The sequence below is a fragment of the Pseudochaenichthys georgianus genome, chromosome 2, assembly GCF_902827115.2.
Source record: "Pseudochaenichthys georgianus chromosome 2, fPseGeo1.2, whole genome shotgun sequence".
In the NCBI taxonomy this organism is placed as follows: domain Eukaryota; kingdom Metazoa; phylum Chordata; class Actinopteri; order Perciformes; family Channichthyidae; genus Pseudochaenichthys; species Pseudochaenichthys georgianus.
In genome coordinates this window covers 2,123,207-2,139,419 of record NC_047504.1, presented here as the reverse complement: position 1 = coordinate 2,139,419, position 16,213 = coordinate 2,123,207, and the positions used below count along the sequence as shown (strand labels likewise).

Genomic DNA, 16,213 nt, shown 5'->3' with positions numbered 1-16,213 from the left:
AATAAAAACACAGAGGGGGTGAATCATCATGAGTGCGCTGAGTGTCCATGCTAATCCCGTTTAAAACAAAAGTGAAAGCAAGTGTTCCAAATGTAAAGTGGGTTAAACACAGCTGGTGATCGGGGTTAAGCTGATCACTTTCACATGTGAACTCCACAGGAAGGACAAGAGTGCGAGCGAGGAGAGAGGTTCAAAGAAGCATGGGAGTCACATTTCCAAAGGATAAAAGTTAGAGGAGAGAGACCAGCGCATGACTGATGGCCTTTGAAGCAACCTGATATGCTCCTGTAAAAAATCTCGTCTTCACATCCACGTCGTTGTATCGCTGTTGTCGGGAAGGAATCTCTCTCCCCCCCCCCCCTTGCTCATGTGTTTACTGAACTGAAGGTGCTTGATAAACTGGAGCAAGTTACCAGACCCCGAGGCCCACAGGATCCATTCAAACGGCGTGACGATATTTCACAAGAGCTTGTCAATCTCACGTCCAATAAAATGCCCCCTTTCGGGTTAAAGGTTTGCTACAGATTTAATCCAACACACAGAGATGAGCTCTCTTTTGAGGAAGAGTTGCAGCACGCTCCGTTTGATTTTATGTCGAGGATTTGGCACCGACCCACTCTAAACACTGGTGATATGCAAATAATTTGAAACCGCCTGTCCTGACAAGACTATGGTGGCACCAGAAACAAACTCTGTGTCATTAGGCGCATTCACACCGCAGTACTTTTGCCACAAAGGTTCTTGAGAATTTAGTTCATGAGAACTCTTTAGTTCGCATGAACTAAATACAGATCGCGTTCACACCGGAATAAATCCCTGGGGGAGGATTAGGCAAATGAAGCCGCTGACGTCACTTCTTCTTCTTCTGCTTTGGGTTACTGGCAGCGCGCAAACCACTTCACGGCGTATACTGCCGCCCAAAGTCCCCGGCCGGATGTCCCCGGAGTTGGGGACTGGCTTCAGTAGAAGCTGCTGGAACTCCCAGCTAGTGTTAATTTTGTTGACTAAAACTATGACGAAATATGTTCGTCAACGACCTTTTTTTCCATGACGAAAACGAGACGATGACGAGCGGCACCGACGGCAGTAAACAATAACTGTAACGAAATCATCGCAATATCGTTGACGAAAAGTGACGAGACGAAAATGTAGTTTACTAATAAAAAACTATGCCAAAATCTCTCTTACTTCCGTGACGAAAAATAAGGAGACGAAATATTATCAAAGATAACGTTACATCTCTGATAGTCAGTTTTCTCCCAGCAGTTCCATTTCCGGTGCTGCGCTGGGCAGCAGCTGTGTGTCTGGTGCGCGCGGCGGATCATTTGAATTACACCGGGCAGCGGCACAATATGAACTGTCAGGAAGACTCGGGTCTAACGTCTAACTCATGGTCTAACTAACCTTATTTAACAGAAAATAATATGGCAACAACAGGGCTTGGGAGCAGTGGTCGCACTCGCGTTAACCCGTCAGCGCGAGTGATTGATAAATTGTGCACTCGACGGATAATAATGGATTATGACGGAAATGTTACGATCCTGTCCGTCAAAATGACTGACAACGAAAAAGTCTAAAGCCACCACTGCTTGGGAGAAAGAAACGATGTGATATTTGGGCCCATTTTCGCTACAATGAGGCGGAGAAAAAAAGCGAATGCATTGTTTCATCAGAAGGGAAGCAATGTGGCCATAACACAGCTGGTAAAAACACCACACACCAGATACTCTCTGCAAAGCTGCATTCTTAATCATTCAACCTGTGTTTTTCATCAAATAAGGACAAGATAATCTTATTGTGAAATACGTTTGACTAAAATGACAAATTATTGGTTTTGGCTAGACTAGTTTGACTGAAATGTTCTATATAATCTGATGACTAAAAAAGACTCAACAGTTTTCATTGACAAAAAGTAGACTCAAATAATTAGTTTTCTTTGACTAAAATAAGACTAAAATGCTCAGACTTTTAGTCGACTAAATCTTGACTGAATAAAAACAGGATGAAGGTGACTAAATATGACTAAAACTAAAAAGAAAATGTAACACAGGACTAAGACTTAAACTAAATTAAAAAATATCTGACGAAATTAACACTCCCAGCAGCTTCTACTGAAGCCTTCCGGGTAAATCGCCAGAACGCCGACACCTCCTAATCTCCACCGCTCCCATGTTTTATTTTGTGTTGCCATACATTCTCTGCGTTTCTGCGCTGGGCTAATGCTAATAATGCTAATGCGAGGATAATAAAATGGCCGCTTCACAAAACTTTTTGGGAGTTTTACGGGGCGTGGTTTGCAATCCGCCAGCCAATCAGACATAGGAACCTTTTCTCCCACGAAAGTCCCTGCTCTCTAGCAGGGACGGAGAAGGGGGTGAAAAGGTTCTCATGAACTCATTTTAGTACCGTCTCTTTTTGGTGTGAACGCGACAAAAGAGTTCTCATGAACCTTTGTGGGAAAAGTACTGCGGTGTGAATGCGCCTATTTAGTAGCATTTATAGCTTTGATTTGATCCATTTCAAAGTGTGTGTGGTTATGAACCAAGTGACCTTTAGTCCACATAAAAGAAGGTACTTCCTTTTTGAAAGATAAGTGAAAAGTGTCTGGTGCGACATGAGATTGTGCCATTTTATACCTAAAGAATCCCTTTAAAGATTTTTCAGTTTAATAGGTTCTTATTCATGCCTACTGGTACACCATGGTACTGGATTTGGATGTTTAAGTATTGGAAATATTAAATAAAAACACTAGTTTGGCATTTAATCCTGGAGAAATTAAGATTGTATGGACTGCCCTGATACATTAGGCGCTTTCACACCGGAGTACTTTTCCCAGTATAGTTCTGAAAATGTGGGTTCACACCAAAAAAATCTGGAACTAGAACTTAGTTCATGATAACCTTTTCACCCCCTTTTCAGTCCCGGCTAGAGAGCAGGCACTTTCATGGGAGAAAAAGGTTCCCATTTCTGGCTGGGCGGATTGCAAACCACGCCCCGTAAAACTCCCAAATGGTTTTGTGAAGCCGCCATTTTATTTACTCGCATTAGCATTAGCCCCGCGCACCAACAGAAAGAGACTAACTTATGGCAAGACAAAATAAAACGCGAGAGCGGTGGAGATGAGGAGGTGTCGGCGTTCTGGCGATTTACTCGGAAGCCAGTCCCCAACTCCGGGGACTTTCGGCCGGGGACTTCGGGTGGCAGTATACGCCGTGGAGTTGTTTGCGGCCTGCCAGTAAACCCAAAGCAGAAGAAGTGACGTCAGCGGCTTCATTTGCCTAATCCTCCCTCAGGGATTTATTCCGGTGTGAATGCGATCTGAGTTCTGATGAACTAAAGAGTTCTGATGAACTAAGTATGGCAAAGTACTTGGTGTGAAAGCGCCTAATGTATGTTAAATAAGTAACATGATTTTAGTTAAATTAGCATTGCTGTAGAATAAGTCTAGCAAAACCTAATGTATATCGTTTTTAACTCATGAAATGACCAAATTACTCCAAATGAGTGACAGAGTTTAAGCCAGGAGTGGAGTTTGTACTACTATCCGTGTCGAAGCAGCTGCAGATAAACAAGTAGCTTAGTAAAAATAAAGGAAAAAATGGTTTTGTTTGTGGAAACATGCAGCAGGGTGTCTTCCACTGCCTTCCAGTTGAAGGGGGAATGGAGGATTGGAGTGTGTATTTAAAGTCTTCCCTTCTTCTGACACAGAGCTGCGAGGCAGACCTGCTGTCTGTACGCTCTGCTCTCACACTGAACGCCGGCCAAATGACGGGGGAAATTACCCACAATGCTGCAGCTGAGGTTGGATTACAGAGCGGCACAAGCGGTCCCAAGTGGCCACCCTTAAAAAACATCTTCCAGAACACAAAGTACCAACTGAATAAGGAATCTATCTGTTCTCAATGTTGTTTAGTAAGCATGAGAACACACTCTTTGGAGGTATCCCTGAGGAGGAGTTGAATAAAAACGTACAGTTGTCTTCCATCCTAAAAGCAAACAACTAGAAGATAATGAAGTAATGATCAGAACATGGGCTGTATTCACATTTCACTGACTTCATCTTACCACAAAGTTAGCTTCGAGTTTAGCTAGTGACTCGTACTAATTTCGTACTAAGTCCAAGGAAGTAATTTCCAACATTTTGTGTAAATATACTTGGAAACCCTGTCATGTATCAGCACTGTTTGAGCTTTAAGAATAATTGAGACCAAATGGACTTAAGATGGATAAAATAACATAGAAATGATTGGTGGTTTGAAGGGAATATCTATGATTAGAAACAAGCTCATATGAACTGTAGATGCAATACTTTAAGTGAAAGTCACTCCAACGACAAGTATAACAGTAGAATTGTCAAAATATAAGGTTTGTAATATTGTAAAGACTATAGTAATTATATTTCTATTGGTCCCTCTATCTTCCTGTTTGTGTTTTATATATTTTGCATGATCCATTTAAGAGATCCCAATATCAGAAAGACAATTTGCACAATATACATGTACTATTGGTGTGTTAATGGTGTTGTTATCCAACACTTTTATCCTGTTTTCCAGCCACCAGCAACAAATCCAACTGTTAGCCCAACAGTAGGAAACTGTGAGCCGACAACAGAGATAAAAAAGGAGAGAATATTCTGTCCCGAGAGCAATTAAATAACAGGAAAGTGCGAGGGAAAGCAGAACCAGAAGGGTACACCTGCTGTGATACTGTCAGGGAAAATGGCAGAAAATGTAGCAAAACATTCTTCTGAGTCTAAGGCGGTTATTATTCTGATCAGGATTTGGTGGAGAAAATTAGAGTTTTATCCAAGGGCCGTGTCTTTTCAGCCAACACAAGAGGTGCTTGCTGTTCTGTAGCCATTTATTACATTTCCATTCAAATGCATGCATGTTTATCGTGCTAAGTAATTAAAAGTGTTTCAAATTCTGATCATGATTTGGATGGGAAAAAGATCATTGGAGGAGTTGTTTTATAATGCATGTCAGGTGAGTCTGAAACAGAGAAAAGCTCCAGTGTTGTAATCAGGGTATCTTCATGAATGATATAATAAAAGATCCTCAGGTGGATTATTAACGTTGCAGGTTGTTAGTAAGTTGGAGAACTGTTAAAAAGGCATTAATTCCAGCCTTAAAATAGCAAAAGAAACGTCTGTATTTGGGGTAAAAGTCATTCTGATACTGGCGACGATGTGGTTAATAAATCAGCAATTCTCGCACCATCTTATCTTTCCCACAGAATCACCAGTATGTCTGCACAAATGTCACAAAGACAAATTCCTGTGCATCCATTGTGCGCGGCCAAATATGTGGCAGTGCGTCCGATCGTGATGCGAATGAGTAAATGACGATAGACGTGCCGGTGTTGCCTAACGGTACAATGCAAGTCATCGTTAGACTTAAGGCCAGGGGAGGATTCCTGCACATGCCGGGCAACGGAGATGTGATTTTGATGACGGATCTGATGGTGAATGTCATCCACATGGTGACAACTTCTTGGCATTTCAGATGATCCTGATGAGGTTGAAAAGCAAGTTATCTCAGGACTCTTGTTTCTGGAAACCCTCTGTCTGTTTTCCGGGGCTTTTCAGCCTGACGATGCGGCCCCCCCCCCCCCCCCCAGGGAGTCACCGGATACCGTGTCCGATCCTCCGACGGGGGCGCATTACACTGAGTCAGCAGACCGCAGGAAACAGGAAGACAGAATCTGCTGCTTCACGCCGTTCTTCCCAACCCTCAACCATCTCCCATGGCCTAATCGGATTACACCTTCATCTGTTACATCACAACTGATCCGTGAGGCCCGGTTTGGTTTGTCCAGGGTTTACGTGAAGTCAATCAAAATGCTAAGTTTGATTTTTAGAAATGCGTTGAAGCTTTCCTCCATAACTCACATGTTAAGGTCATGTTGTGTTGTTGATGTGAACTTGAGGTAATCGCAAAAGTTGTTGACATGACCTTAAACAGAGTGCAGCTGGAAGGCTCACAATAAGCCTGGCTCTGAACTCTGACAGCATGACTGACTTTTATTTAGTGAGCTGCCCATTATATATTTATTTTTAAATGTTCTGTGAGCCATACTGCTACTCCAGAAGGATAGAATTTGAGCCAAAGTACATTTACAGAGGCTTACGCTCCTCTTGTACTTAAGTAATTTACACTCTGTGCCTTGAATTTTTTTCCCAGGTAAGTGGCCATTCTCGTACTTATGCAAAAATCTATCTGCACTCGTCCTCGTTTTGCATTTAAGGATGAAAAGCATGCTGCAGTTTCTCCCGCCTGTCTGCATGGTGAGCCATAGGTCTTGCAGATAGCACTCTGGAAACTGGGTCACATCAGACACAATACGTTACATAAACATCACAGGTGGACATTCATATAATAAAAGAAAAGGAGGGCTGCATTCGGAGCCGTGTCGGCCACTTTTTTTCCACCATGCACAATACATTTTTCAGCAGGGAACACAAAAGACATCCATCCATGCAATAATACCCAGGCAGAACAAAAAAAAGTGCTTCCAACCGAAAACAAGACGCAAAGAGAAGAACAAAATGGTGGTCTGGGATCGAGGTGGAGAATTCAAAGCAAGCTCTGAACCCAAAAAAAGGGGGGGAAAACTAATAGAGTTTCAACTTCAATTGAACTGCTCTTACCTCCACCATAATGTGAAAGGCGTGCTTGTTGAAAAGGAACATAGGAAGCAAACAGAGAAATTATTTTCCTTCGGTTAGTGGATGAAATAGGGGCAGGGGAACGGTGGGTCGTCCCCGAACAACCTTTTGTTCTCCTTCCAGACCGAGGCTTGGGAAGATTGAGTCTGGGACACATGAAGGAACAGGTAATCCCATATGGATCACAAGGTGTTAATAAGCATGGTACCAAGGCAAGATGGTGTATAAAGGAATGCACATGATGCTATTAATAAGCAGCGCAAATGAAAAGGATTTAACAATGTGTTAAAAGGAAAGTTCTTATAGTTCCCCCTGATGGAAGATTGTACACACAAAGATTATGTAAGACACAGAAATGTAGAGTTAAATAAGTGAACGAAAGCCCCTAAACTGAAATTAAAACTGACCATACTGCACAAAAAACAGCAAAAATATGTCTTTCTTAAAAGTATTATTTGCCATTTTTTTACTTTGAGAAAACTAAAAAAGATTCACATATGCTTCAATCTTACATTTAAAACAAAACATGCCTTATAAGAAACTAGTCCAAACTAAATATTCTAAAATTGGAAATGTTTTTTATTTAAATTAGACACTATGTGATGTTGTGTTCACCCTTCTAGTAAATACCTACACATAGTTTTTAATGTTTTATTCACAGCCATATGTCAATGGAAAGCAAATTAAAGTAACCCCCAAGGAGAATTGTAAGCATAACCAAGCATGTCAAAATACACAAACGAGTATATCTTTCACAACCAGCTCACAATTTGATCTGATTTGCATTTCACGTGGCAACACATGAGCTGCGTTTTCCCAGCAAAGAAAAAAATGAGCAACGCAAAAGTCAAGTCAAAATCACAAATAAGCCACAGCAGTCAAAAGTCAGCAGTCTTTCAGGACACCTGGACGCCCCATTAGCTGCTCTTTGGAAAGCTACACCCAGATGCGAGTAGCTCCATAGTAAAGCAATTGATGAGATTTCGGTCAGAATCGATCAGGGCGATGGATAGATTAAGAAAACGGCACCCAGGTGGAAAAAAAAATGTCCAGACACAAGTGTAAGTGCTGCAGGCCTTTGCGTGTGAAAGCGGTGGGTCTGTGTACTCAGACACAATCAATTCCAATGTGCCTCCACTTCGCGCTGTGGTGTGAGTAATGGAGGCTTGGTGGCGAATATGCAGCCCATGATGGACCACCCTCATAATGACAACGTGCCATTTAGTCACTTAGCTGCATTGTTTTCTACATTTCACTCTGGATGTAATCTCCTTAAGGCTCGAGGGCCTTGAAAGTAAGTGCAAGAAAGTTAAAGATGCACTTTTAAAAATGTTTAACCCTGTATGAACTCAAATACCTTCACCTTTAGTCTGTCCCGAGTAAAGTCTTTCTTTTCTAAATTAGATCACTGAGGCGTGATAATGAATCTATTAAATGATCATTAAATGGGAACAATTACTTTTGCATCATGAAGACTGCATGTTTCATTACCTTGCAAAGAAAAATGGAAGCCACTTTCTTTGTCTTCACTGACCGTGAACTCTTTGGCTGGCTAAACGTAGAAAGTGAGCCAAAAGAACAAAGAAAAATACATATGACGAAAAACCATAAGATCTAACTAGCAAAAGTGTGGGGCAATGTGTTACTGTCACACAACAAATCGATGAGTAAGTATTGTGTATTATGCTCTAATGAATGTAGTACAAAAACAAGCAGGATAAAGTCCAGCTTACTTGCGCTCTTTTAGACTAAATCCATAAAGTATATTCTACCTTTGAGGGCTAATTGAGTTGCTATAAGCTAATATGCAACATAATGAAAGTCGGTTTGTTATGCAACTCGTGTCGCTTTAAAAAATACAAACTATATTGAAGTATAATTTGCACTTCAATTGCACACAGATTTGTTTAGTGCCTTTTGGACAACTCTAGTGACTTTGTCTTCATTCCTCTGCTTGACGAGAGACATGTCGATGTGGGAGAATGCCTTGGAGCTATGAGTCAGGTTTAACAGTAGGCGTTACCTTTCTTTTTCAAATGTCAAACATCTTATTGTCCCGAGTTCTATATAAATGTGACTCCATCAGGCAGGTGTTGCTCGGTAACCTGCGGTGGAGCAGACGGGTTTTTTCGCTCTCAGCGGTGGAAGAATCGCTGGAAGCCGTCCGCAGTGACTTTGGAGGAGCGAGCCGTTTGAGTGATTGCCGGAGTCTCCCCTGCTTTTTAATACAGCCTGTGGAGCATTCTTCAACAACAACAACAACAACCCCAAAACATGAACATAGAAATAAATCTCCCCTCCTGCTGCATCCATCTCCCACAGCTCTCCATCTTCTATATTAGCCGCGTTCACACCAAGTACTTTGCCGTACTTAGCTCCCAGCACTTAGTACCCCCATGGAACTAAGAACCGATCGCGTTCACACCGGAATAAGTTCCCTGAGGGAAGATTACGCAAATGAAGCCGCTGATGTCACTTCTTCTTCTTCTTCTGGGACTCCCAGCAGCTTCGACTGAAGCCTTCTGAGTAAATCGCCAGAACGCCGACACCTCCTCATCTCCACCGCTCCCATGTTTTTTTTTGTGTTGCCATAAGTTAGTCTCTCTGCGTTTCTGCGCTGGGCTAATGCTAATGCTAATAATGCTAATGCCAGCAAATACAATGGCGGCTTCACAAAACCTTCCCGAGTTTTACGGGGCGTGGTTTGCAATTCGCCCAGCCAATCAGAAATTGGAACTTTTTTCTCCGAGGAAAGTCCCCCCTCTCTAGCAGGGACTGAAAAGGGGGAAAAGGGTTCTCATGAACTAAATTCTCTTTTTGGTGTGAACGCAAAATCCCAGGAACTATCGGAAGTAAACGGGAAAAGTACTCAGGTGTGAAAGCGCCTATTGAAAACCCTGGTGTAAACAATTAGAAAATAACCTTGGGATGTGTATCAGATAAGGTTTTATCCACCTTCAAGTAGCAGGCGGGTGGGGTTTACTGCATCAGCTCCTTTCAGACTCTTAAATACATCCGTGTACGAGTGACCTCCTTTCCTCCTCCTGTCCTTGTACACCTACTCATGCATTAAATACTTCTGCACGCACACGCGATTACACACATCCGCCATGACTTCATTTCTCCCCCTTTATCAAGGGAAGGTTTGCTAGGATTTTATCAGCAAGGATATGCTTAAATATCCGCTTCTTTTATCGTACTATTGAGACACATTTTCATCGTGGCAAATGCCTCTTAGTCACATTTGAAGATTTACATTAAATATTGCTGTATAGAAATCTAATTTGCTCCCAAAGAAGGATTATAATGCTGAGATGGACATGTTCAAGCTGCACCCGTTTCATTCCTTATCCTTTATACATGTTCCGTCTTACATAATGTATGTTCATTTCACACAAGGTCACTCATGAAAGCAGGTGCCGCTGCAGGAGTCACCACTAGAGGGCAGGCAGCTCCAACACATGTGGAAATGTTTCCATCTGATCACTTCTGTAGTGAATGTTTCCCAGTGTTACCTGGGCTTGTTCATTACTTCCAATGCTGTTCAATTATAAAAAAAACAAGGCGACCAATCAGACAATCTCCCTTTAAAAGACAACAATTGTTTGAGACCAGCTCTCAGTTTGTGTTCAGGAGGCAAGTTTTCCATCTTTAAGTAGGCTTAATACCTTTTCCTACATCTTATAGTTAAGGCACTTGGATCCATCTTATTTAATTTTGTAAACATTCACATGATAATTTGTCACTTGGATTGTCTATTGTTCATATTTTCTTTCCCGTAAAGCCCCTAACACAAGTGTATTGTTGTCATAATGTGCCATATAAATACAATTGGATTTGATTTGATCTAAGATTCTGTTACAAGAAGTTTTTGGAAGAGTCATGCATCCTTTAGAGCAAGCTCCTGCATGCAAAGGAAACTCAAACCTCGACATAAAACCTCTCAAAAGCCCCGAACATGCAGACATAAATCAGCTGTCAAGGACACTGAACTCTGCAATCAGTGTTCCAGCTGTGTTGCACAAGTTTCAGCTCAAACTGACTAAATAACGGCAGGAAGGACAGGCTTTTTGTATGTTAATATTTAAGTTATGTGTCCTCCAAAGCTTCTGCTTTCTAAATAATTACAGTGGATGCTGACAAGGCACCAAAATGTTGTTCTGATATATTGCTGACCTTCTTCGAGAACTCCTTTAAACCACATTTGTGGATAACTGAGAGTCACCACACCCACAACCTTTAATTGTTCAATCTTTATTCACGCAGGGAAAGTCTTTTTAAGCTCAGTGATTTAATTCTTGGCCCCGGCTGGGAAACTCAAGCAAGCGAAGCGTACGAGAGAATCCCTCTCCACTTCCTCGGTAATGACCCCTCAAAACACAGAGGCACTTAAAAGCCCAAATGCTACAAAGAGCACAACGCGGCTTACAAAATCCACCTTCTCGGGATAAACAGGGCTTATAAAAAGAGAAAGAACCAGCAGGAAGTATATAGTAATTATGGATTAGCTCCTAAGGCTGCTAACGGAATCAATACAATGTGCAGGCTTCATGCATGTTTTCCCCCTCTTCCAGTGTTTACAACGTTATCAGCTGCCTGTGCTCGGGCTGCCAGGCGATAGGCTACGACGGATATATAGCTGTGTTTACATGGACACAAACAAACACATTTGTTTACTTGTGCAGGAGTAAACCAGAACACACGCTGGTCAGAGTCTTCAGCGGCATATTTATGAAAAAGGCTATGTTTATTATTTATTTGTGGAAACTTGAGTGCTTAATTGTCAGTAGTTGCATATTAGATTGAATTACTTTGAATGCAACGATGCAACAGCTTTTTCACCCCTCTGCGACTTTGTTAAAGCAATACATTCCCTCATGTGTTTGAATTGTTAAAGTAAAGCTAGTTTATGTGTCAAAATATCATCATTTGTTCTTATATTTCCAGTGGATTTGCTTAGATTAGATTGAAGTCGATCCTAAAATGAAATATGGAGATTAATCCCAGATCAAATCTACGTCAAAGGATCTTGGACATATCGTCTACAGCAGTGCTTCTCAAAGTGTGCTCCGCGGACCACTGGCGGTCCGTGAGCGCCCCCTAGTGGTCCGTGAGTATATTGGTAACATTTCACATTTGAAATAAATGAAAGTTTTCCGCACTCTCGCGGGAATATCTCCGCAATGGAGCGAGCTTAAGTTTCATTGCATGATATAGCCCAGCGCAACACCTTCGTCACACATGTTGCCACTTGTTTGTACCATTTTCAGGCGATTTGTAATCTGTTCTAGAACAACGATGTGATTTTGGATATTTGTGGGAGTTATGTGGTCCGCGAGTGTTTTTTTATTGGTATAGTGGTCCTTGGTATGAACAAGTTCAGAAACACTGGTCTACAGTGATTGTAATGTTATGTTAAATGTCTGTTTCCTTGTTTCTTGTTCTTAAATATATGTGTTTGTTGGTGTTGCAAATGGCAAATGGAACATTTCTGTCTTATCGTACTGTAAAAAGAGTGCTTAAAACTTCTCTTGCACATAATCAATGTCATCAATTAACCTTACATTTCAAAAGAGACGGCGTGGTATTGCTTGCTATTAAACTGGATAACAAAAATGTATTCAGCATGTTATTTCCTGCGTTGTGTGCAAACCACTGCTTTGTAAAAGTCTGCAGCTCAAAACGTATAAAAACAGAAATGACTCAATAAAAAATAAAGAATAACTTTAAAGGCGTTGGAGCTCTGTCACGGACTGCATACCTTATCAGTGGTAGGAGGTGATGAGCCACAGCTCCAGGTCCAGGTTATTGTTCCTCTTCTCCGCTCCGATGAAGTGGAGGATGTTGTCGTGCTTCATGCCGCTCAGGCTGAAGATCTCGTACTCGTTCTGCCACGAGAGCTTGTCCTACAGCGGGGGGAGACACGCGCAGATGTTATTTCTGTCATCAATAGTTAAGGAAAGAATCAAATATGAATCATACACGACAAGTAAGGTGGCGAGAAGCAGAGGTAGAAATAATTCATAAAGATCAGGAATATGTCCACAGTTAAATCAGCGACAAGATCATCTTCTGAAACGGGATTCAAATAAGCCTTTATGTTTATTGTTTTTTCATTTTGTATTATGAGCTTTCTGTTTCTTTTCATCGTCTACACACGTCTCCAAAGGGGCTTGAAGCCTAATCTGAACTTATTGTGTTTTCAATTCAGTATGATATTTGTATTAATATTAATTTACATTTATTAGATTAATTATTAATTTGGCTGATTTTTTAAATATTTATTTATAAGCAAACAATAAGGCTAGTTTCTTTAATTCTCTGTAAAGAAATAAGTTTCTGTTTTGTACAAAGAAATACATAAATAAATAAAATAAAAACATGAAACAACAATGCAATAAAAAAAGTGAAATTACAATAAGAAAATAAATACAAAACAAGTCAACCAAAACATAAATATCCAGTATCTTATACCTGAATGGGGAAGATTTTAACAGCCACAAAATCGTTGAGGAGCTGGGCCTTCCACACACACCCATAGCGCCCCCTGGCTTTCACCTCGATCAGCTGCAGCGGCTTGTGTCCCAGGATGGGGGACGGGGGTGAGGGTCCGGGGTCCTTTAGAGAGAGGGCAGAGAAAAAAAGACAGAACACAGTGTTATTCCTTATTCTTGTCATCATCCCTAATCGAGAAAGCCCTTATCTTGACACCTTAAATCACAACGTTAAGAATATAATTGTATGTGATAATGCACTTTTTTAATAGCCCATTTCTTATATTTTTTTTATGTTGTGGTGCCTGGCTGCTTTTTTGCTTTCTTTTTTATGGTTAAATTACTTTTGAAATTCTGCTTCAGGAAGCGCTGAATGTATATCTTCAGTATTGCTATAACTGAAGTGTTTTTTGGAAGTTAGGACACGGCATATGTAGCAGGTTTAATTCATTTTAAATTCAACTAAAACCCCTCAGGGCTGGATCAGCGTGAGTTTACAGAAGCGTAAAGTGGAAGTGGAAGCTGGAAACGTGGGCAAGTCACCTCAAGATCTTAACATGAATGAATATGAAGCAGGTTGATTTGAAAATGGGTTGAAAATAAAAACACAGAGGGGGTGAATCATCATGAGTGCGCTGAGTGTCCATGCTAATCCCGTTTAAACAAAAGTGAAAGCAAGTGTTCCAAATGTAAAGTGGGTTAAACACAGCTGGTGATCGGGGTTAAGCTGATCACTTTCACATGTGACTCCACAGGAAGGACAAGAGTGCGAGCGAGGAGAGAGGTTCAAAAGAAGCATGGGAGTCACATTTCCAAAAGGATAAAAGTTAGAGGAGAGAGACCAGCGCATGACTGATGGCCTTTGAAGCAACCTGATATGCTCCTGTAAAAAATCTCGTCTTCACATCCACGTCGTTGTATCGCTGTTGTCGGGAAGGAATCTCTCTCCCCCCCCCCCTTGCTCATGTGTTTACTTGAACTGAAGGTGCTTGATAAACTGGAGCAAGTTACCAGACCCCGAGGCCCACAGGATCCATTCAAACGGCGTGACGATATTTCACAAGAGCTTGTCAATCTCACGTCCAATAAAATGCCCCCTTTCGGGTTAAAGGTTTGCTACAGATTTAATCCAACACACAGAGATGAGCTCTCTTTTGAGGAAGAGTTGCAGCACGCTCCGTTTGATTTTATGTCGAGGATTTGGCACCGACCCACTCTAAACACTGGTGATATGCAAATAATTTGAAACCGCCTGTCCTGACAAGACTATGGTGGCACCAGAAACAAACTCTGTGTCATTAGGCGCATTCACACCGCAGTACTTTTGCCACAAAGGTTCTTGAGAATTTAGTTCATGAGAACTCTTTAGTTCGCATGAACTAAATACAGATCGCGTTCACACCGGAATAAATCCCTGGGGGAGGATTAGGCAAATGAAGCCGCTGACGTCACTTCTTCTTCTTCTGCTTTGGGTTTACTGGCAGGCCGCAAACCACTTCACGGCGTATACTGCCGCCCAAAGTCCCCGGCCGGATGTCCCCGGAGTTGGGGACTGGCTTCAGTAGAAGCTGCTGGAACTCCCAGCTAGTGTTAATTTTGTTGACTAAAACTATGACGAAATATGTTCGTCAACGACCTTTTTTTCCATGACGAAAACGAGACGATGACGAGCGGCACCGACGGCAGTAAACAATAACTGTAACGAAATCATCATGCAATATCGTTGACGAAAAGTGACGAGACGAAAATGTAGTTTACTTAATAAAAACTATGCCAAAATCTCTCTTTACTTCCGTTGACGAAAAATAAGGAGACGAAATATTATCAAAGATAACGTTACATCTCTGATAGTCAGTTTTCTCCCAGCAGTTCCATTTCCGGTGCTGCGCTGGGCAGCAGCTGTGTGTCTGGTGCGCGCGGCGGATCATTTGAATTACACCGGGCAGCGGCACAATATGAACTGTCAGGAAGACTCGGGTCTAACGTCTAACTCATGGTCTAACTAACCTTATTTAACAGAAAATAATATGGCAACAACAGGGCTTGGGAGCAGTGGTCGCACTCGCGTTAACCCGTCAGCGCGAGTGATTGATAAATTGTGCACTCGACGGATAATAATGGATTATGACGGAAATGTTACGATCCTGTCCGTCAAAATGACTGACAACGAAAAAGTCTAAAGCCACCACTGCTTGGGAGAAAGAAACGATGTGATATTTGGGCCCATTTTCGCTACAATGAGGCGGAGAAAAAAAGCGAATGCATTGTTTCATCAGAAGGGAAGCAATGTGGCCATAACACAGCTGGTAAAAACACCACACACCAGATACTCTCTGCAAAGCTGCATTCTTAATCATTCAACCTGTGTTTTTCATCAAATAAGGACAAGATAATCTTATTGTGAAATACGTTTGACTAAAATGACAAATTATTGGTTTTGGCTAGACTAGTTTGACTGAAATGTTCTATATAATCTGATGACTAAAAAAGACTCAACAGTTTTCATTGACAAAAAGTAGACTCAAATAATTAGTTTTCTTTGACTAAAATAAGACTAAAATGCTCAGACTTTTAGTCGACTAAATCTTGACTGAATAAAAACAGGATGAAGGTGACTAAATATGACTAAAACTAAAAAGAAAATGTAACACAGGACTAAGACTTAAACTAAATTAAAAAATATCTGACGAAATTAACACTCCCAGCAGCTTCTACTGAAGCCTTCCGGGTAAATCGCCAGAACGCCGACACCTCCTAATCTCCACCGCTCCCATGTTTTATTTTGTGTTGCCATACATTCTCTGCGTTTCTGCGCTGGGCTAATGCTAATAATGCTAATGCGAGGATAATAAAATGGCCGCTTCACAAAACTTTTTGGGAGTTTTACGGGGCGTGGTTTGCAATCCGCCAGCCAATCAGACATAGGAACCTTTTCTCCCACGAAAGTCCCTGCTCTCTAGCAGGGACGGAGAAGGGGGTGAAAAGGTTCTCATGAACTCATTTTAGTACCGTCTCTTTTTGGTGTGAACGCGACAAAAGAGTTCTCATGAAC

General features: G+C 41.5%; 1 protein-coding gene across 1 annotated transcript in view; it reads right to left on the bottom strand.

The window, feature by feature from the left end:
• Positions 1-16,213, bottom strand: part of LOC117457566 (activin receptor type-2A-like) — a 66,946-nt gene that overhangs the window by 12,214 nt on the left and 38,519 nt on the right. Inside the window, 1 exon segment of the mRNA XM_034097720.1 lies at positions 13,142-13,285. Within this exon segment, the coding sequence (XP_033953611.1) occupies positions 13,142-13,285 (144 nt within the window).